Here is a 22622-nt window from a genome sequence, read left to right as displayed (position 1 = left end):
TAAAAAGACAAACGCCTTCCCTCCTCCCTTCTGACCATTTCAAATTTTATGCACCAGCAAAGCCCACAACGCTGATATAATTTTTTTTGCAGCCCATTCATACTGCTCCTGCCTTTCGTGTCCTGTTACGACAAACATGATGATCGAGTGTGTTTTTAACAAGTGATTACATGTATTTTTCATAGGATTAGCTTCTTCGCCGGCATCATTAGTAGCTGAAGCAGCAGCAGCAGCAGCACAGCACGCCAACGCGCAAAACCCCGGAGCAGGGAACCGATACAGCGGGAGCGCGCACCACAGGCGCGCATGCACAGCTGTCAGGACCAAGGACAGCAGCAGCAGCCGCTCAGCCCAGAGCAACCAGCGCGCCACGCATCGGTGCTGAGTTCGGAGAAAGCGCATGGGAACAGAGGCTGGAGAGAGCGATACTCGCCCCGGAGAGGAAGCCGTAGAAGCGTGGGCTATGATTTAAGTCTTTGTGGCTGCCACTAGAAGGTTTTGCAGCTCCTCAAAGGAGAGCAAAGAAGGTGGACAATGCGGGTTAGATGTCCCCGGTTGACAGCCTGTCTCTAACATGATCATGCACATTCCTCCGCATTGCACATAACCAAACCACCTTTTTTTTTGGACAAAGTCTTCCTCTTCCTTTTTTGGCCTCCCTCCCTCTCTATCACCGCCCACCTGGATTGTGCCTGCAGTCGCGCATTCAACTGGCTGAGCTGTCCAGAAGCTGGTCGAGCCGACCCGCCACCGGGGAGAAAAGCGACCGGGCTGCGCTGTGCTGTTTGGTGGTCCACACGATGCGTCTGTTTTTGCTGGCGGTGCTCTTCTCGTGCTCCTGCGCGCGGGCCGGCTGCGAGCCGAAGATCGTGAACATCGGGGCCGTCCTGAGCCAGAAGAGATACGAGCAGGTCTTCAAAGATGCCGTGACCCAGGCCAACCAAGTCTACGGCAGGGACAAATTCAAGCTGACCGCCATCTCCGTAACGCATAAATCCAACGCGATCCAGATGGCTCTCTCCGTCTGCGAGGACCTCATCTCCAGTCAGGTACAGTTTACTGCCAATGGGCTCTAGTTGCCTTATTCATCTCTGATTTTAGTATAGCCTATTTGCCACGAGCTAAATGCAAAGTCCACCTACCTAAAGATAGTTGCATCCGGGTGTCTTTGAGGGACTGCTTCTTAACAGAGAAAGTTTGTGCTCTCAGTGAAATTTCTTACATTTCAGAAGCATCTTTGTTTTTTCACCTTTGCACCGTTGAAGGGATTGGTTGTCATAACTAGCTTATTAGTCTCAAATTCTGAATTAAACCTAGACAGACTATTTTATTCGATCTTCAGCTGCAGAATATATATCAAGCAGGAACATGTTAATGTAGGGGCAGGAAGTTAGACTACATATTCTGGCCTTCTGTTGTTCCATTTGGCACTATTCCACACTTTAACTCACATTTTAGTTCACTTTGTATAATACACTGATCCCTTTACAGCTCCATCTGTTTTCCAGAAATCCAAAAATAGGCTGTGGTTTGGGGCATAACTCGGATGAGAGGGCAATTGTACTTTATAGGACACCCAGCTGCGGAACAACTCAACTGCAAAGGAACCAGTCAGGAGTGAAAATGTGCAATATGTAATTTGTGATTAATGGCTTGGCTCTGACCGTGCATGGTGCATGACGAGTGAACATTTTGGCAAAAGGAGGCTGGAATGGTTTGAGGTAACAGTTTAGTATGTTTGGTGGATAATGACCTTAGTTCCTCTGATAGTGATCCGAAGCATGGGTGGCATGAGAAACTGTCTTTGTAAGGTATACTAGGAGGAGGCGCATGTTAAAAATGACCTGAAATGTGAATTATCTCTGAGATTCACGCCATTTGTGCTGCAGATGTAGCCAGCAAAACATATGTCATAAGTAATACATGATTAGAGAGCGTGCACCTTTGAGAGTTGAAGCAGGCTGACAAATGCACCGACCATCCTCTCGTGGTGATGCTCAACACAGCTTTTAAAAAGCGCCAACATTATGTCACAGCATGTTGAGGCGTGAAGTCCCTCTTGCTCTCACTCTTCTTTCTCCCACACACATAATTAAGCTTTATAAAAAAAAGAAAGAAAAAAAAAAACCACCCACAGCTTCAGTGTTGCTTTCATGTCCCTGTTCCTCTGCTTAATATAATGAGTCTAAGAGACACAGGCTTGTAGGAATAAAACCATCATATTCTGTTTCTGTCATACAAAGTAAGAGTGTACAATCCACCCACATGAGATTCTAAAGACAACACCAACAATGTTCTCTGTGTCCCCCGTGAATTTAAGGGACATTAAACTGATTTACAGTGATTTATTGGGGATATTGTTTACCTTAACTGCCTGCCTAACCCTGACCTGACCTTAAAAGACTCTCTCTCTCTCTCTCTCTCTCTCTCTCTCTCTCTCTCTCTCTCTCTCTCTCACACACACACACACACACACACACACACACACACACACACACACACACACACACACACACACACACACCTCTTGTGAATGAGACTAAATCACACTTGAATTGGACAGAAAGTCTATCGAAGGTGTAATCTGATGAGATCAGCCAGTAGGTGCTAGCAGTCACAGAGGAGGGAAGACTGTGGCAGATGGAAGAGTAGATGCCTGGGAGCAGTCCTTGGAAGATAGACCTCATTTTTGACCCAACCATACGGACTCCTCATATCCAATAATCCATTCCCGCACAGCCATGCCAACTTTATTCCCCTTCATCCACATCTCCGGGGCATTTCTCAAATCGATTCTCACATAAATTCATCCTTTTACTTGAGTAGTTGGTCAGCTTGGGCTCACTTAATGCAGGAATAAGACAGCACAAATTAATATTAGTCTGCCAGCCCACACAGTGAGCATCATCTCAAGGAGAAGTTTCTTTTTTGTTTTTTTGCTTCTCTATTTTTTTGTTATAGATGTGGTTGCCCCTGGCTACAATTTATGTCTAGATTCAAGGTTCACTGAATGAATAATGAGTATATTGTATGTTAGGCACACAGAAGTTTCATTCAAGCTAAAGAATAAATAAATAAAAAAAACCCTGATGTTGCCGCCAAGGCTTAATTACTGGCTCTGTCTAGTGGACAGCTTCCCCAGGGCTATATATGCTCACTGGCCTAGATTCTGTGAAGCAATCAGTTTGTGATCAGTGATTAATTCCAAATAAAAACTGAAATGAAAAGACTTTAACACAATTCCCACATTTTAATCTAGTCTTAAAGGGAAACTGCACATCAAATTGCACAAAGTTGGAGACAAACACTTTTTCCTATTTAGTAACACACACACACACACACACACACACACACACACACACACACACACACACACACACACACACACACACACACATAAAACCACAAACTGAAAACACTTGTGTGGAGCTGCTTAAAGTGACAAAAACTAAATTTGAAAACTGGCCTCTTTCTAAAACTATGACCCAGTTACTCAAAAAAAGTTTGAATGTTGGAGCTTTTTTCTTTCCACTGAACTACACTGTCAACTGCATTACTATGCAAAAGAAGGACTGCATCTCTTCATGCTGAAAGGCTCACACTTTTGATGTCATCAGTGGCTTCCACCTGCTTTCTTTAGGTGGTCGGTGCCATTATGCTCAAGAGAAGGCAGACCCAGACCCAGAGGCTGGGCAACTCACATCTAAACAAGACCTGGGAGAAGATATGTGTGTTTGATTTTGGAGGACACTGTGTCTTTAAGGGTCTGTAAAAATAGACTGTATATCAAAGATGGATGACGCCACCTGGACATCAACTATTGATTTTTTTTCAAGCCTAAGTATTGGTATTTTGTGCCACAAGTATGTAACTTTAAGCCTTAATGTAATTTGAACAGGTGACTTATTAAATATTGCAACTCAACCCCCTATCCTAAAGATTTTGGTATCTCTAAAGGCAAAGACCAAAATCAGAGCGATATCCCTCAAAACTGTAAATGCAAAAAAGTTGCACAAAATAGTTTTCAACCACAGGAAATTTATTTTGAGTGTCTTCATAGTTTTATTTTTGAGATACACCAATTTTTATATACTGCAGGAAAAATGAAAATAAATATTATAATGTAAATATGCAAAAAAACATCATGTGCATCAAAATATACTATTTCCAATAGTGTAATTTGAGTTCTAGGCATTCCAGAAACTATTAAAAAAAGGCATAAACTGAGGCTACGTCCACACGTACACGGGTATTTTTGAAAACTGAGATTTTCTGTTTTCGTTTAAAAAAATAATCCCGTCCACACGTAAAGGCAGAAATGAAGGAAAATGCTGCTAGGAACATGCCAAAGCAACAGGTGGTGATATATTCCTAACCGTGTAGAAATGTTGACCAATCAGAAGTCTAGAAGCCTCGGTGGGAAAAAGTAAACAAAGCTGGGGCATAGAAGCAGAACCGAGTCGTATGTGTGGAGGGACAGTAACTGTGTGTGTATATGTAAGCATTTAAACACTGCAGAGAGTAAAATTAACAGTAATAGTATTGTAGAAATTTATTTCACCGAAACAATAACGTGGCGCACAGTGTGATGTCAAAAAAGGCGCACACCTTTGATGCTGCGTTTTCTCCGTTTTTCTCGTCCACAGGTAAATGCAAAAACGAAGTTTTCAAAAATATCCACCCTGGCCGGAGTTTTTAAAAATCTCCGTTTTCAGTGACCGAAAACGCCGTTTACGTGTGGACGAAAGGTGCAAACGCATAGAAAAATCTGCGTTTTCAAAAATACCCGGGTACGTGTGGACGTAGCCTCAAACATGAATTTTAAAAACACCAGCATATCTTTGTAAATGACATATAAGACAAAAACTACATTTTCCACAAAAATTACGTTACTTCTGGTTTCGGGCAGACATGCGATAGTTCTGTGACAGCTCTGACCTCTATTCCAACATAGGAAGTGCTATGAACAGCTGATTGTATCGGCAAAGCGTGTTTCTGGAATATAATGTTTTTATTGCTGCAAGTGCTTTTTATGCAATTTTTGTAAAGCCATATGTGGAATGAAACCGTGACCTAGGACAAGATGAGTGTATAAGATATAAGTACAACTCCTAAGGTTTTATATGCAAAAAGATTATTGTGCTAGCTTATGGCTTATGAGGTTGCAATTCGACCAGGCCTTAAAAATAGCTGCGCAAAATGGAGGCTGTCCACTCCGACCAGCCATAAAGGGTTACCTGGAACCATGTTTTAAATAATCTTTTCATAGAGATATATTTAGCTTGGCTTCTTTGTACAACAGGAAGCATCACTCCCTCCTGGCCATTAAAAGATTTGAAATTTAAGACACCTGGTGTGTCTTCACTTTTCGGACCTGAAAGCTACTTCCATCTTTTATATACAGCTTCTAAAGAAAGAAAGATAGAAACTGCTGCCCCCAACATCTATCAGAGTAGGATGAGTGGTCTTAACATTTTGTCTTAATGGCAGTGTCAAAATGACAAAGGGTCCTTCTTCTGTATCTCTGCAGGTCTATGCTATCCTGGTGAGTCACCCTCCCCAGTCCAATGACCACCTAACCCCGACGCCTGTCTCTTACACGGCAGGCTTCTACCGCATCCCTGTGGTGGGGCTCACCACCCGCATGTCCATCTACTCAGACAAGGTAAGTGATGGATGTGAGAGATGTAAAAGGAGACAGAGAGAAAGAGGGAAACAGGAAAAACAGGAAGAGCGTGAACACAGAGTGGAGGAATAAGAAGCTCCCCTGGGGCATCTTCAGAGGCTTCCTAGATTAAACGTCCCATCAGTGTCCATTAGGGGAGCTGTGATTAAATGGGTTTCCAGCTGAAATTTGAAAGAGCATCATTAATAATGCCTCCGACCTGACTTGTGTTTTTAAGAAGCACAAGCAACCAAAATGAAACTAAAGCAATCACATAAATGCCAAAGACATGAATTGAGTGTTTAAAGTGACACAGTCCATAATCTCCCAAAATAAGGGAAATGAGAGGCATTCAATTCAGAGATTTAGATAGGCCTGGGGGAGATGTGAGGAAGGGATCAAGGAAAGGGATTCCATATTGTTGTACATGATATTTATCCATTGTGTTTGCTTTTGTTCACTGCCACAAAACATCTTAAATATGTGGTGCGTGATTTGTCTAGAACAGATTGAGCAGCTAAAATGAACAGCATACAAAACCATATCCCAGATCACCAAAAGTATGTGGACACTCAATTAAAGCTATCCAGATTTAGAGACTTGCAGCATCTTCAAATAATCCAGTTTTTGCATTCAAGTCTTTATTTTGATGGCTAAGGCTCTAATCTTTTATTTGTGCCCCTACTTTAAAAAAGAAGAAGTATTTATTTGTTTAAAACTCCTGGTGCAGACTATGGACTCTCAGCCAGAACATAGTAGTAACTTCAGACTCCACTCAGTCTCAGAGATACTCTTTTTCCCAAGTGGCTAATTACTTCCTTTATTGATATTCTTCAAAAGAGGGATGCGGAGCATGTCCACTGCATACTGGATTACTTTTGGGTACACTGTGTATACTTACAGTCTTATGTTGCAATCAATGAGACCATTGGAAATTTAGCTGTTATGTAGTTCTACATGATACATTTTTTTTATCTTGTGCACACGGGATAATTATCATGTTGTCAGAACATGACTTAATATTATTTCCACTTGATAACAAACAGATTTTAAAAAACTAATCATGCATCTTTGCTGATCACCTTTTTTTCTGCTCAACGCTCCTCAGAGTATCCACCTGTCCTTTCTGCGGACAGTCCCTCCCTACTCTCACCAGGCGCACGTGTGGTTCGACCTAATGCGCGAGTTCAACTGGAACCACATCATCCTGATAGTGAGCGACGACCACGAGGGCCGGGCTGCTCAAAAGAGGCTCGAGACCCTCTTGGAGGAAAGAGAAACAAAGGTGAGATGCTCTGGCTCCCGGCCTCCTAGCCTCCTCCCCCGTCCCCTCGAGTGTATGAGCATGAGCGTGCGAGTGTTTAAGGCTTTTAAACCTCAAAGGTCTTCTATGTATGTGACTGTTTTCCTTTCTGTTGTGTGGCCACATCTCTTTCTCACCATTGTGTAAACATTGGCTAACATTCCTAGAGACATTACCAGCGTTTAATGTGGTCTAATCTTACAAAAGTTTGTATGTTTATTTGCTCATCTTCACTTTGCTTTTCTCCATAGTCCAAATTATCCAGTGTCTTTCCACATTGGGAGCCAAATAGTGGAATTTAACATGGGGCTTTGCAAACCATCACAGATTTAACTGTTTCACTGGAGTCAGGTGTTTCTTTGCAGGCTTTGTTACTGCACACAGAGGGCTTTCCTTTATTGCAACCTGCTACTTCATGTTTGGAAGATAAGAGGATTTATTTTTTTCTTTTTAGCGCTGATGCTTCCATTTTAAGTATTGCTCTGGGCTGTGTATATGGGTCAGTGAAATGCTGATCTTTGAGCCAAAACAGACTTGAGACTGTGATGATGTGTGCCCTTTGGGGCCAAAGAGAGTTAGATGGCTAGAAAGATGAAGAAAAAAACAAAAACAACTGCATCTATTTCATCCATTTAATAAGATGAAATCACGTTGCGATGCGTTTTCTCTTTGTACTCTGCGTTGCTTGTCCCTCTCTGGGGCTCTTTTGCTGTAATTGTGTGGCAGAGTGAAATGAGTCCTGATTCGGAGACTTAATTAAATCAGAAACTGAAGAGACACTGGGTATGACACACACCCGAGGCAATTTTGCAGAAGGCAGCTACAGTTAAAGCAAAGCTGCTTAAATGAAGCGGCGTCAGACACCAATCGGAAAACACTCTCGATTGTGAAACTGCAGCTGCGCACTTTGAACCATAACCAATGACAGTCAGATGGTGGAGATGTGACTCACATCCTGCACTGGAAAAGATAAATTTGTATATTAAAAGCCTGCAAGTACAAAGTCTTCGTTTGGATCTCAGAATGAACCCATCTGTGCATTCAGCTCATTCAGTCCCATAAAGCTGAGCGAAGTGGCAGCGACTCTCTCTGCTGATGAGAGCCTCTACCGTGGTTTTCGGGTCATAAGCAGCTACTTTTTTCCCACACTGTGAACACTGCGGCTTATACTGACGTGCAGCTAATGCATTTTTTTCATGCGGCCAAAAACATTTTGCCTGGTAATAGTAGACCAATAAAATTGATAAGTAGTATATATACGGTATATATTTTTACGGTTGTTAAGAGACGTTGTAATGTTGTTTGTGCACTGTTCCGTAAAAAAAACATGAGCAACGTAATTTGTGTGTTACCAATACGTACGTAAAGGTAGCCGTGTTACAGGCGCTGTTCGAGGCAAGAAAGCATTTGCAGTATGTATTTTTGTATGTTACCATGACGTTTATGTTTCCTTACGGATTAAATTAAACGTTAAAAATCCTCACGTGTAATATTTCTGTGTAAATATCTCATATTACGAGTGAAACGCATACGGCTTAAAATCCGGTGCGGCCTGTACAAGTACAAAATTGATTGTCTTTCTAAAATTAGAGCATGCGGCTTTTAATCAGGTGCGCTCTGTAGTCCGGGAATTACGGTAATTATGAATATATTTAGTCCTCACTGCAGTGCCAGTTTGAGAGTTTCTGGGCCCTGAGAAGGATTTGTTTGAGAATCTTTCCAAAAACATGCAGAGATAATTACACTGAAACCAGTGCAGAGCAGCATAAGACGAGTCCTGTATACTGCTAATGACTGTTTTCGCCATATCCAAAGGCTGATGTATGTCTTTCAGCTGTGCCGTAGAGCTCAGCTGCTGTCGATAAACCTTAAAAAATTAACGGATCCTGCTGTCACACTGGCATCCTCCTTCATTACCACGAGTAAATCCTCTATAGTTTGTTTTGAGTCAGTCCAACATACACTCATCTATACACTACTGGGTAATGCCTGTTAATCCGTAGCTGAAAATAGCCGTGAACAAATGGTTAATCTGGACTAACATTTTCTCAACACTACAGATTCCAGCTCTTCCACTAAATTACTGCAGCTTTTCTTTCTTAAATGAAGCATTAAATAGGAAGAAATATGCAAAAGACTTAGAGCCACATGCATGTGGAGAAGTTGGAAAGCTTTAAAAGGCACGCTGATGTAGTTCTGGCTATGCTGAGAAAATATTAAACAAAAGAAGCCTTAATATCTTAAAATGCAACATGATTTTCATAAAATGTCACAAAAGAAGAATCAAAACTTGGTCCCCAGCTGAGAGGACAGTTGGGGTTTTACGCTTGGCAGTGTGACAAAATCAGGGAGTGTAACCTTCATACTCTTAAATGACGAGAAAAGAAATGTCAGAGAGCAGCTGCTCAGCTCACTTTCCCCTCGGCTCTGACATCCCGTGTGTCACCGAATTAACAAAATAATCATGATAAAAAAATCTTTTTCATTACCAAACCAGCTTTTTCTTTATAGATTTGTCTGGATGTCATATCTCCAAATGCTTTAGGTGATGCTGAAGGATTTCATTTTGTCTCAGGTAGACCACGCTCTAATTAAAACTGAGAAATGTTGCTCTTGCTAATCACCTTCTTGTGCTGCATAAACTCAGTGACAGGCAAGTTGGAGTATTTTTAGCTCCGTGGTAAGTCTTTAGCGAGGTCACACAGTCACAGGGGGGCTGTCACCACCAGTGAAAAGGCGCTGGACACAGTGGACTTAGCCAGAGAGCAAATGTGGCCAACACAAAGTGAAATATTAATGCCTGGCTGCAGATACAAAAATAGAGTGCTCAGAAAAACTCAGGGGATAAAGACAAAGTCCTTTTTTTCTGGAAGGCTTCAGAGAGGGTTTCTACTTGAATTAGATGCAAAAAATTCTCAGTTTCTGATAAATTTCTAACCCGATTTTTGCCTTTAGAGTTGATAGGATACAGAGAGAAATGCCACTGCCAGGAGCTGAAGATCAAACACCATTACCGTAAGGTTTCTGGGACATTTTTGTAACATTACTTTGAAATAAATTTAGTGATCTGTCACCACTGATGATAATTCCAGATATTCCAAATATTATGTAGAAGATCTTTCTGCAAAAATACAATTTATTTACACTCACTGGCCACTTTATCACATAGAACCTAACAAAGTGGCCAGTGAATACCACAATTCACCTTGATGCTGATTGTTGCAGGCAGCTCCTTTGAGTTTTTTTATAAGGTACAACTTACTAGTAATGGTTTGAACCCCCTTTTGTTCTTCAGAACTGCCTAAATTCTTCATGACATAGATTCAACAAGGTGTTGGAAATATGCCCAAATCATTATACCACCACTGTCAGTCTGAGCCTTTGACACAAGGCAGGATGGATCCATGCTTCCATGTTCTTTATGCCAAATTCAGACCCTACCACCTGAATGTAGCAGCAGAAATCGAGACTTCAGAGCAGGCAACACATTTGATTCGCATTCTTGATGCTTGTCTGTATAGCTTGGTTGTAATAAGTGATTGTTTGAGTTACTGTTTCCTTCTTATTAGCTTGAAGCAGTCTGGCCATTCCTCTCTGACCTCAGGCATTAAAAAGGCATAATCCCCCAGAAAACTGCTGCTCACTGGATATTTGCTCTTTGTTAGAAATGGTTGGGTGGTAAAATCTCAGTGGGTCAGCAGTTTCTGAAACACTCATTTCTTCCTCATTCTGATGCTCAGTTTGAACTTCAGTGGGTCATCTTGACCATGTTTAGATGCCTAAACGGAGTTACTTGATGACTGGCTGGGTAAATATTTGCTGTTGAACAGGTCTATGCAATGAAGTGGCTGAAGAAACATCTATGTGTTTTTTTTTTATAAAATAGATATGTTCTTTTCTTTTGTTTTTTGTTCTTATTCTCCCATTAGCATCCAACAGTTCTCATATCTATATCATATATGATAATTTTTTTATGGGCTTTTTATTCTTTTGGAACACAACAGCATGCACACAGAGGTGTTTAACATTTGTTTGTTTGTTTGTTTATGTGAATAAAAGATTTACTAGGCAGCATCTGTTGTCAGTTTGCTGAATAGTGCATTGATGCACAGTCAGCCTGAACTTTGCAAACGGGGGAGTGCGGACCAGAGTGCACTGAGGTGTGAGCTCTGAATCCAGGCAGCTGTGAAAGAAACCCTGTGATGCAGAAACACGCAGTTTGCTATTTTACTGCAAAATGGCTTCTAAACTCAGCCTGGACTCCCAAGTGGCTCCTCTCGCAGGATACAGAACAGGACCAGAGTCTGAAATGGTGACACCTCAAGTGTTAGATAGCCTGAATGTAATTAAACGTGCATAGGAATCCCCTATCGGATTGCTCTGTGTCTCGCTTTCACAACACATTATTTTTGTTAGTACTGTGCTACATGCTTTAGGTGTCAATCAAGCTAAAAATGCCACAAAATCAAAATGCTACAGAGGGAATGTGAATGTTTTTTGTGAAGATTTATTACTTAATTTGTAGAGCAAGAGCTTTCTGGACCTGCCCTACAGCACTCACACTTTATTAACTCTGATCCAGCTCTGTGGGAAACCTTTGTTTCCTTTGTGCAATACATTTTGAAAACAAGAGCTTGCTACAAAGTCAGACACTTTTATTGAGTGCTATATTTTTATTTTTCTAACATTCCCAGTTTTGACAGTCACCCTCAAAGACTGCTGAGAATTAGTCTGTATAGTGCCGAGGTGGGACAGAAGTTTTCCGGATTTGCTGGATTTTTACGGGGTAAAAAATGACTGCGTGTTAGCAGTTGATGTTGAATTACTGCTGTTACTGTTTGCAAACTGCAGCCAAGCTTTTAATGATTGTGTCTGAGGATGCTAAGTATAGAACGAGCTTCTGAAGATGATGTTGAATGAGCAGATGGTTTTGTGGAGTAGCAGTTTCTTTTGCAAGTGCGCCATACTGCGAAAAATTTAATGAGCTCTTTGTGTTTTTGTTAAGAGGCCAAAAAAGTGATCACATAGAGATGATTTTAAGGCGTGCTGGAAATCTGATCACTCTCCTTGACACTTATGTTTGTTATTATCACTAATAATTAATGCATCACATGCACAGTACATGTAAATGCTGTATATACTTAATATCTGTTTTTAATAAGAGGACATAATCTCAGCATGATTTCAAGTGGTCATCTCTGATGTTTTTGCAAGCCCCACTGTTAAAGATCCCAATTTGAAGCAGAAAAGTGGAGATTTGTTGGAATGCTTTACTGCCCTCCATTTTCAACTGTTTATAATATTTTTCTGTGTCTGCATATTTTCTCTGTGCACATTACTCATCAGAATAAAAAAAGGAACTATGAAAACCTCGACCAACTGTCCTATGACAACAAGCGAGGACCTAAGGTATATTTGCATGGTCAATGCACGCCGCCCACCAACTTTCCAAACGTAGCAACTAGAAACCAGACCAAACCAGTCACCAGCCGACCCAGAAATGTCCCTCTCTTGGTAGCACGTGTTTTCTTTAATTTTTACTTTGAGACATTTCCCTATGATTTAAATGAAGAATGATTTTGTTGTGAAAAAAAATCTATAATTTTTTAACATAAAAAAAAATCAGTGGCCAGCGCCTCGCTTTTATCATTTTTCATTTTTTCCTTCAGTAAAGGAATGCATGTACTCAGAACACACACACTCACACACACAAAAAAAGTTTGCAACTCCATTCCTTTGTGGAGAACCGGTAGTGTGGGACAAAACTGTTTCCCAGATGCTACTTCCTCCTGTTCTGTAGCACTTCCCTAGTTTTCAGCAGTTTTTTTGTTGGGGGAAAACGTCCCTCTCACCCCCCTTCACCTGTTTTTAGTTACTGGTTGCATTGACCTTCTTCTTTCCCCCTACCTAACACATGCACGTCCTTCTTTGGAGCCTTGATAACCCTTAGTTTGCATGCGAACAAATGCAAAAGTTTTTTTTCCCTTCAAGCTTTTTTTATTTTTTTAGTTCAGCCGGTTCCCCTGGATCGCTTTCCTTTTTATATCTCTGTCTCTCGTTTTCAAACAAAATCGGCCAAGCTCAAACCAAGAAGGTAAAGAGGCAGCATGGTGTCTGAGGTAGGGGAAAGTAGCTGGCTTGACCTTCCTTATGCCCCAATCACAGGCAGAGAAAGTCCTCCAGTTCAGCCAGGAGACTAACTTAACTGCTCTGCTGCTGGAGGCGAAAGAGCTGGAGGCCCGAGTCATCATCCTGTCCGCCAGGTGAGGTTTTTTATTTATTTATTTTTTAAATAAATAACATAGATATATTTATAGACCTTCTGGAGAGTGCTTCAAAGGTTTCAGCTGCACTAATATGGAAAGTTGTAGAAGTCCTGCAGCTCTGTATTGAGCTTTGTATTTACTTGTACTTACATTTCTGCATTTCAGAGGAAAAGAATTCAAATGTATTGTATTTTCATAGAAATGTGTCTATGTGTTGCTACAGAATATACACTTAGATTTCTTTTTGATGTAAGTAATCATACATGATTGATAGTGATGGATTCTGACACAGGGCATCAATGTGTCCAAAGCCTGTCATTAGTTTTTGTCATTTCACTCAGTATAATAAAAATATAGCTTGAAGTAAATATTGTAAAAGTGGATGCAATATATAAAATATGAGTGTTTTTTTCTTTTAAATTAAAATGTGGGTAAAGTCAGCCTTAGGGTTTTTTGTCATCAAGTTACAAATATGTAAAGATCTTGTGTGTTTAGCAACTTTATGATAAACGTGTCTCCCTTATATGAAATTATGTTTTGGGGATTTTAAGAATATAAAGCAGAGGATTGTCTGCAGCACAGAGTTGTGTGTTTTGGGGCCTTTTTTAGCTTTCATAACTGGCTGCCCGGGATGATATGGGATAGACTTCTGAAAAAAATCTAGGATGCCAGTTTAACTCACGTGGTTGAACAGGTGACCATGGTTTCAAGTGTGACTCCAGGTCTTTTGCTGAGTGTCTGAGTCTCTTCACCATTCTATCAAATAAAGATGTAAATGTCCCCCCGAAAATGACAAAAAACTGAAATGATAAACCTTTAACATCAATAGAAAGCCATTTCTTCAAACTAAATCATAAAATGCTGTGTAGACTAGAGAGCTTCATGCTGTTTTCAAGGAAAATGAACTTGCATAAATGTCCATCCATCCATTTTCTTCCACTTATTCAATTCAGGGTTGTGAGGGAACTGGAGCCTATTGCAGCTGTCATGGAGCATGAAGTGGGGTTCGCCCTTGACAGGTTGCCAGTCTGTTGCAGGGCTACAGCTAAATGTATCGTAGGGGGGAAATGGCCTAAAGATGTTTATTACAAACCAGAATTACAAACTTTGTCTAAACCCTTAAAATTTAAAAGCAACAATTACATTTTCTTGTTTCTTGTTTTGTCCTATAATGACTCATGATGATCTATTTTTAATGAAAAGTTTTTAATTAAAAATCCATGAGTGTCAAAACTTTAAATTATTAATCTTTTATATCATCATGGCTGACTTTGTTTCTAATGCTCGGAAAAGCCGTCAGGTTGGATTTTGTTTAGTATTTTTGTGATTCATGTCACTGCTCCTGTTTTGGTTACTTGAAAGCCTTGGCAGACTCGCATATCAGATCAGCTGGTTTAAACAATCAATTGTCTTTTATTGATTTAATTTTAACAAATTCCAGTGAGGAGGACGCTGCCGCAGTGTACAGGGCTGCCCGTTTCCTCAACATGACGGGCTCTGGCTACGTGTGGCTGGTGGGCGAGCGTGAGATGTCGGGTAAAGCCCTGAGTGAGGCACCAGACGGTACGTTCATCCAGCTTAGATCACTGGGAATGCACCAGTTTACCTCGGCTTTACTAAGAGGCCGAGCATAACACACACAGGATTAGAAAGATTAACCATTTATCGATGGGTTTATTACATGATTATTTGTATTACTGCTTGTTTCGTGTTGAGCATTTAAACGTTTAAGCATTCTTTGTTTAAAGGTTTAAATGTGGTGTGTATTTACACTCAGTTTTTACTTTAAATGTGTGTGTATCCTGGCTCATCCAAGGCTAAATTCACTGTGCTAATCTGCCATATTAACATCCTGGTCTCTAATGAATTATAAAGGGAGAGTTTTGCAACAGATAACTGATAGAATGGTAAGCCACAACAGTCTTTTTGTATGTATTCGTGGATATTTTTGCACATGTCTCACAGGTCACGGTATTTTATCACTTTCTGGTCACAAATGTCAACCGTTTCTCCCCCAGGCACTCAAACACAAGCAATTCCCGCAGAGCGTTTGTTGTCCTGTCCATGTCCAGTCTCTTCCACCTGCACTGCAGCTTCTTTTAGGAGCCTGCAAGACTGATGGACCTGGTTGCAATCAGAAAACTTAGCTGAAGTTGGATTGTTGCTTGGTTTAAAAGTAGGCCTGGTGGTATTTTTGTTTAGCGAGAACACAAATAATATGTGTGCCTGTGCTGAGTCCTCAAACTTTTGCCAGAAGGGCTGAAAAATATAAATCCAACTTCAAGGGACTCCTTGCACATGCTGCGAAAAGGTCATCGGTGACAACATCAGAAAAATGATCCACTTATTTCTGCTTTCTTAATCATAGATGTCATTTTATGAGACACTCTTATTGAACTTACCCCTCCCAGTAGATCAGAGCTGGATCAAGCAGCTGATGTCTGACCTTTTTTCAGGATGTTTAAACTGGAGGCCCTATAAGTTTTTTTCCACTTTGCGCATTGCAAAAGGCTCCTGAGAGAGTGTGCCTTGCTCAGGAAGGTGATTATCTTTATGTTGTTGGAATGCTCTCAGGTCTAATCGGCCTCCAGCTCATCAACGGGAAGAATGAGTCTGCCCACATCAATGACGCAGTGGCTGTGGTAGCTCAGTCCATACAGGAGCTATTTGAGAAGGAGAATATCACAGAGCCTCCAAGGGGATGTGTGGGCAACACTAACATTTGGAAAACAGGACCCCTTTTTAAACGGTAAGCTTGGCACAGAAGCTTTGCATGTTTCATGGTTTTAAAATAATCCTTTTTTAATCTTATACAATATATGGCCCAGATGTTTCGGCTCCTCTACCACTTCCATTTAAAGCAAATTACAACTGATTGGCTTTCCCTTTGTAAACAAAAGGTTTGAACAGCAGGTGGTGGGGCCTTTAGAATACCATACAAACCTATTTAGTTTAAAAAAACTGTCTGATGTTGATTATTTAGAGTAGTCTGAAGCCTGAGCTTTTCTCTCAGAGGTTTTAATCATAAATACTGTGGCTTCTTCATTAGAAATCTTTAATATGAGCAGCTATTATTACAACAGTTTAGACATATGACAGAAAATGTCATATAAAAAATGTCTCAATTAAAAAATAATTGGAAAATTAAGAAATGTTAGAATTTCCATTATTGTGATAAAGGGCAAAAAACATATTAGACATGCTCAGGTTTAATTACTGAAACAGGCCTGCAATATAAATAAGTTGTATGCTGCATTGCAGTCATTTTCCCCCCATTGTTGACAGTTTTAACAGATTCATCAGATTTATCAGGTTTTCCTGAATGTACCATAAACCTTGTATTTGTTATTTCCAAATGAAGCCAGTGAGTTTCAGCTGACCCACTTAGAGCAGCTTCGAGGCAGCATAACGAAATATAAAGCGCTGCTTCCAAACAAATGCAACAGCAAGTATTGTCAGCACTCAGCAACCACAGCTCTGCCTTTTGTTAACAAGAGATGTGGTGAATCAATTTTTATTTATTTTTTTTGCTTCATGCACTGAATTAAGAGCCCTACACTGAGCAATTTACAATAAAAACACACTGTTACACTACCATGAGATGACGCACAATGGCCTTACATGGGCACATTTGCACTGATTCACACAGATAACAGTTTTCATGTGCTTGCCACAGGGTGCTGATGTCATCTAAATATCCCGAGGGTCTCACAGGGCGTGTGGAGTTCAATGATGACGGCGATAGGAAATACGCCCACTACAGTATACTGAACTATCAGAAGTCCAGACTCATCCAAGTTGGCATATACAATGGGACGCAGGTACACAAAGGCACCTTCAGATGTCCATTCCCTGTTTTATACTCACAAACCATGTGTGGATTTTGTCTAGCCCACAGTTTTCTATCTATGCCACATACCAGGTAATGTACATCTACTCCGCATATCTGTGAGCCTTTGCATAAAAAAGGCAGTTCAACAAATGCTCTTTTCTATTAGAGCAAGGGCGTAGATTTGGTTTTGGCATTGGTGGGGACGGATGATTCAACCACCAAACCCTGCCCTATTTCTTTTTTTTCCCCTTTTTGTCTTTGCTTCTTGATGAAAAAAAAAGGAGAAATATACTTGCCTACATATGCTATTCAACATGCTTTTAAACCATTTAAAATTACAATTCATAGTTTTACATTTGAATTATATAATGTTAAATTACTATTAAACAAATGACTGACTAAGTATTTTAGAGTTTAGTTTACTTCAGCCATATTTTTTATGGCATATAAATCAGGTATTATGCAAACATAAAAACAGCTTCAAATACAGTCATGACAATAAAAGAATATGACTTTAAGGACTTAACAACATTACTTCAGTTATAGTACACCAACATCTGTTATATTTTGGCACTAAGGGAACACTGAATGACCTGGTGGGTTTTGTCCATAAAACTACTCATCTAAGATTACCACAAAGTAGGGCTGGGCGATATGGCCTAAAATTCATATCGCGATATAATTTGAAGCATGTGCGGTAACGATATATATCACGATATATTCTTTTCTTCTGTATAATGTATTTTCCACACTATAAGGCACACTTAAAATCCTTTAATTTTCTCAAAAATGGAGAGTGTGCCTTATGTATGAATTCTGGTTGTGCTTACTGACCTCGAACCGATTTTGGAGTGCAGAAATCTGTTAAAAAATGTTTTAGTACAACTTTGGTAAGCTGCACTGCTTGATGGATTGTCAGAGCATTACGGCTGCCGTAGTGAGGAGCTTCGTCTATGTTAGCATAACATTAGCACAGTGAAGCTGGAGGATGAAGCCAACTTTTTTTCCACTCGATAAAAGTTAACGTGAGGGATTCTGGTGGTCAGGGACAAATGCAATCGCATAGCAGGATGCTATACACGGGCCAAACTTCAGTCAGGAGAACAACTGAGATTATTCATCCACAATACGAGGTTAGTTATTAATATACTGCAACAACATGGGAATAGAGCAGCTGCGAGAGAATTCAACATTAATGAATCAATGTTACGGAAGTGGAGGAAGGGCAGTTTTTGGCTTTCCCCATATTTCAAAAGTGCTTCATCTCTTTGCTATGACTGTCGCCCGCCATAATTTGCAGATGATAATGGTTGTAGCCGCTGCGATGCTGTCGACCAAAACAGGCGCAGCTTGATGACATCATCAACATGCGCTATCGCGATAGAGCGATATAGTCATCTCTATCGTTGGCCAAATTTATATCGTTTCTATCATATATTGTTTATATCGCCCACCCCTTCCACAAAGTAAAAGATCTCTCAGCAAAATGATGCAACAGTTTAGGCACACTGTTGCCCTGATCAAATCAGTGAGCTGGGATTTTTTAATTCTAAACATGAACTACTGTTACAGCAACAGACATGGACTACTGGTGCCCCACACAACAACTCAATGTCCACTATGTGAAGGAGCCAAACACATGCCTGCTCCTCTCGTTAACTGGGATAAACTGCTGGCATATTTGTTTTACATCTATACTGTCCCGTTTCTCCTGGTGGACATGCAGCAGCATTGTTTAATCTCATTTGAGTCATTGTTGACCTTAGCCATCTTTTTAGTTTTCTGAGAGCACTGAAGCTTCTTTTAGCCTCAGTACATGCGTTTTATCCTCAAATTACAATTATTATTCTGTGCCTGATGTGCCTCAGCTTTGGCCCTGGCTCTTCCTCTCTGACTGCACTAGGACATATTGCCACCTGATAAAATAACACATTGATTCGTGCCATATAAAAAGTGAGACATGTCAATTCAGATTCTTTGTCAAATATACACTAATGAATCAATTTACATCAGCAGCCTAACAATTGTCATGATAATAAATACTATTTAATCTACAGCACCAAATCATCAGTCAGTCACCTGTGACCTCGCATCTTCACCTCTGTCCGAGCTACAACATGGCAGAGCTGCCTCTGTCACCTGATAAATAACAGTGAGACATTCCACATACATGCAGTCACACCTGTGCTTCAAATACAGTCATGAACAACCAGGTCATCATCCAATTTCACCTGTGATCTTGTATCACCATTGTTGGTTGAAATATTTGCAAAATCATGACTACCTCATGACATTTTGTCTCGAATATTAACCCTATGAATATGTCAGTACCATTAGGATGAAATTATTGTGTCACCAACATTTAACGTTAGACATATAATTTTAACAGCCTCTGTAAACTAATATCCTGGCTTGCTCGAGGCTGCCGTTTTCTCTGACAGTTTCAATCAAAATTAGAAATGCTGCTCTGAGACTAAGATAACTAATAGTGCTGCATGTTGTGCAGTTAGTTTACAAAACACGTTATTAATGGGTACATACAATTTTAGACTGATGTGGGCCAAAGCCTAGCATAGCCTGTAACATTATTATGACGGACACATTTTATGAGTGAACTTGGCTTTAAGTGACTTACAGGTTTCTTTGAAAAATACTTTCTTATATCCAGGTTCTTCCTTTTTGCTGCCTCCTCTCCTCTTCGCAGCGCAGGCTTGCCGCTGCTAAAACTAAACAGAGCTCCCTGAAAGGCACAGCCAATCACATTGGCCATATTTGTCACATGACGTAGGACTCCAGTAGAGAACGTAATTTAACTCTTTCTGCACCGCTGGGTGAATGAGACGCTGACAGATAGTTTTTTCTTACTATCGGGTTTGTTTTTCTTTACTCGAAGAGATCAAATTATTGGTGGGGACAATTCAATAATCGCTGGATATTGGTGGGGACATGTCCCTTCCGTCCATGCCAAATCTACGCCCTTGTATTAGAGGGATATTTCAGATTCTTTTACTCATCATATGATGACAATATTGGTAAATGTAGCACATATGTCATTCAAAACTCCTGGATGCAATGAGGGCAAGAAGAGAAAGTGGCAAGATTATGAAATCAGTCTTTCTTTTTTGCAATCCTGCTTGCATTGCATGGAATGGGAAATACAACCAATCATGAACCCCAAGTATACAACAGAAACCGATAAAGAGGAAATATTTCACTCATTTACCATTTTGCAAAGCACACAATCAACTTCCAAGTACATTTTTTAGCGCTGGCTGCTCATTTACTCACCATAAAAACAAAGGTTTTGGTACATTTTATTAAACTTTAGTGAGGAAACGAAATCAAACACGGCCCTTGTTTTGGCTCTAAATGGACTAAATGGCCTCATCAATCTTCCACTGATCCAGTTCAGGTTCACGGGTGAGCAGGAGCCTACCCCAGCTGTCACAGGGCAACAGGCAGGTTACCAGTCTATGGCAGGGCTAACACAGAGAGACAGGAAACCATTCACATTTTTGGCAAAGTTAGAGTTGTCAATTAACCGAACATGGATGTCTCTGGACTATAGGAAGAAGCCAAGTACCCATAGAGAACAATCTCCATTTAGAAAGGCACTAGGCGGCAGATTCAAGCTCAGGACCTTCTTGTTGTGAGTCAGTGGTGCTAACCACCAAACCACCATCCTGCTCTGGTCCACTAACTATGTATCCATCTGCAAGAGTGCCGGCCTCATTAATATCACCAGAATGGAGCTGTTGTACAGTTTTAATCAAATCCAAGCACAATCAGAGTGTACTGAATATAACAAATTCAGTTTCTGTTTCTACTTTTACTGCTTGTTCTTTGAAAATCCCTGCAGTTTGTAGCAAGTAGACTAAGGTGTAGCATGTGACTTACTTCCCATTACCGCTAATCCAACCCTTCTGTAAAATGGAAGCTCTTTTATAAGCCTTGTTTCCATCCCACTCTATTTTAGCTAATGGTGGATATTCAACTCAGCCAGACAGCCGATAAAGGCTGCAAGGATCAGCTCTTCTAAGCTCTTCAGTTATTTGGCGACAGGTGGAAAAGTAATAATTTCATGAAACCCTGTATCATACAAAAGTCAGAGGTTGATGCAATAAATAAACTGCTGAGCTGTGGTTATGTAAAGCTGACTCATTAGTGATGCTCACCCACAGTGCTGAAGCCTCATCAGCAGCAGGCCTTCTGTCAGCACTCACCTATAATACTGTATATGTGTGTGTGGCATCGCTACAGGTGGTAATGAACAATCAGCGGAAGATTATCTGGCCCGGAGGAGAGACTGAGAAACCACAGGGCTTCCAGATGTCCACTCGACTAAAAGTAAGACACCTTCACTTTGCTGCTGCAATGTGGCACTCATGTCTACACGGATAGACTGCGGACCTGAGCCGAAACACTCGTGTTGGACAGTGTGCTAACATCTCTCTCTTGTAGGGAAGCTAATCTGTGTTCTTAAAGCAGAACTGACATATTTGCTGTGACTTTTATCTCTTCACTTCTGTCTTAGGCCTCGAGAGAAGCTCATCTGTATCCTTGTTTGTTATTTTTACTTTCACCTGTCCATCCTTGCACATCTATATGTTTTGGTGATGTGTAATGTATGTTTTTCTCCTAAAGCAGATGCATCTCCAACTCCGTGATAAACAGCTTTCTGTCCCGTCTGTTGTAGATAGTGACAATACACCAGGAGCCATTTGTGTATGTGAAACCCACTCTGCCTGACGGTACTTGCAAGGAGGAAATGACATTAAATGGAGTCTTAATTAAAAAGGTTATCTGCACTGGGCCCAATGAGACCATCCCAGGTAACACATCAGGGACGTTTACATTATCACTGTGCTTCTAGCGCACCCGCCAAACATCCACTGGAGATGCATACATATATATGCAGCAGGTATCTATATATGTATGCATGTAGCCATTCAGACTGAGTGATTGTTGGGATGCTGGCACACACCTGGTCTGTGTGCAATGAGGCTGTGTGAGGTTGTCTGCAGTGTATCAGTGTGTCATGCATTCTGTGCAGTCTACATGCGCCGCCTTTGGATTCAAAAAAGCAAAAACAAAAAGAAACCAACAACAAATGAACCAGTTTCCACCAGGGTGTGCATAACTTCCAAATGTTGCTGTTTTCGTTACAGGACGCCCAATCGTACCCCAGTGTTGTTATGGATTTTGTATTGACCTCCTGATAAAGCTGGCTATGACCATGAACTTCACCTATGAGGTGCATCTGGTGGCTGATGGAAAATTTGGAACTCAGGAGCGGGTGAGTTTCACATTAAGATCCATGGTTGGTGTATTTTGGCACACAAGAAGAATTTTCCATCTGCAATAATTTAAATCTGGTGGCATGGCTTTATTTTGGGACTTTCCTGTAGTTCCACGTGAATGTGTTTAAAAATCACTCAGATGTAAAAAGGAGAACATTAGCTCAAGGCAGCAAAATTATACGAATTTCCAGTTGTCAACTACCGATGAGTAGTTGCCTACCAGTTGCAGAGTGGCCTGCAAGCCACCAAGCACTTC

The 22622-nt window shown here is 40.7% G+C and overlaps 1 protein-coding gene across 10 annotated transcripts in view; it reads left to right on the top strand.

The window, feature by feature from the left end:
* The window catches only part of LOC102777117 (glutamate receptor ionotropic, NMDA 1), a 40683-nt gene continuing 18061 nt past the window's right edge, over positions 1 to 22622 (top strand). The window contains exons 1-11 of one of the 10 annotated variants that reach the window (XM_087843528.1): positions 1 to 1049; positions 5531 to 5665; positions 6774 to 6950; positions 12315 to 12377; positions 13134 to 13231; positions 14676 to 14797; positions 15809 to 15983; positions 16911 to 17055; positions 21327 to 21413; positions 21763 to 21911; positions 22236 to 22362. In XM_087843528.1, coding sequence (XP_087699654.1) covers positions 801 to 1049; positions 5531 to 5665; positions 6774 to 6950; positions 12315 to 12377; positions 13134 to 13231; positions 14676 to 14797; positions 15809 to 15983; positions 16911 to 17055; positions 21327 to 21413; positions 21763 to 21911; positions 22236 to 22362 — 1527 coding nt within the window. In that variant the 5' untranslated portion in view covers positions 1 to 800. Of the gene's footprint in view, positions 1050 to 5530; positions 5666 to 6773; positions 6951 to 12314; positions 12378 to 13133; positions 13232 to 14675; positions 14798 to 15808; positions 15984 to 16910; positions 17056 to 21326; positions 21414 to 21762; positions 21912 to 22234; positions 22363 to 22622 lie in introns of all 10 variants that reach the window. The other 9 variants (XM_087843529.1, XM_087843532.1, XM_006803534.3 and 6 more) reach the window with 9 other exon arrangements.

The sequence above is a fragment of the Neolamprologus brichardi genome, chromosome 7 (assembly GCF_056152115.1).
Source record: "Neolamprologus brichardi isolate AB-2024 chromosome 7, ASM5615211v1, whole genome shotgun sequence".
NCBI lineage: Eukaryota > Metazoa > Chordata > Actinopteri > Cichliformes > Cichlidae > Neolamprologus > Neolamprologus brichardi.
This window is presented reverse-complemented; position numbering and strand designations above follow the sequence as displayed.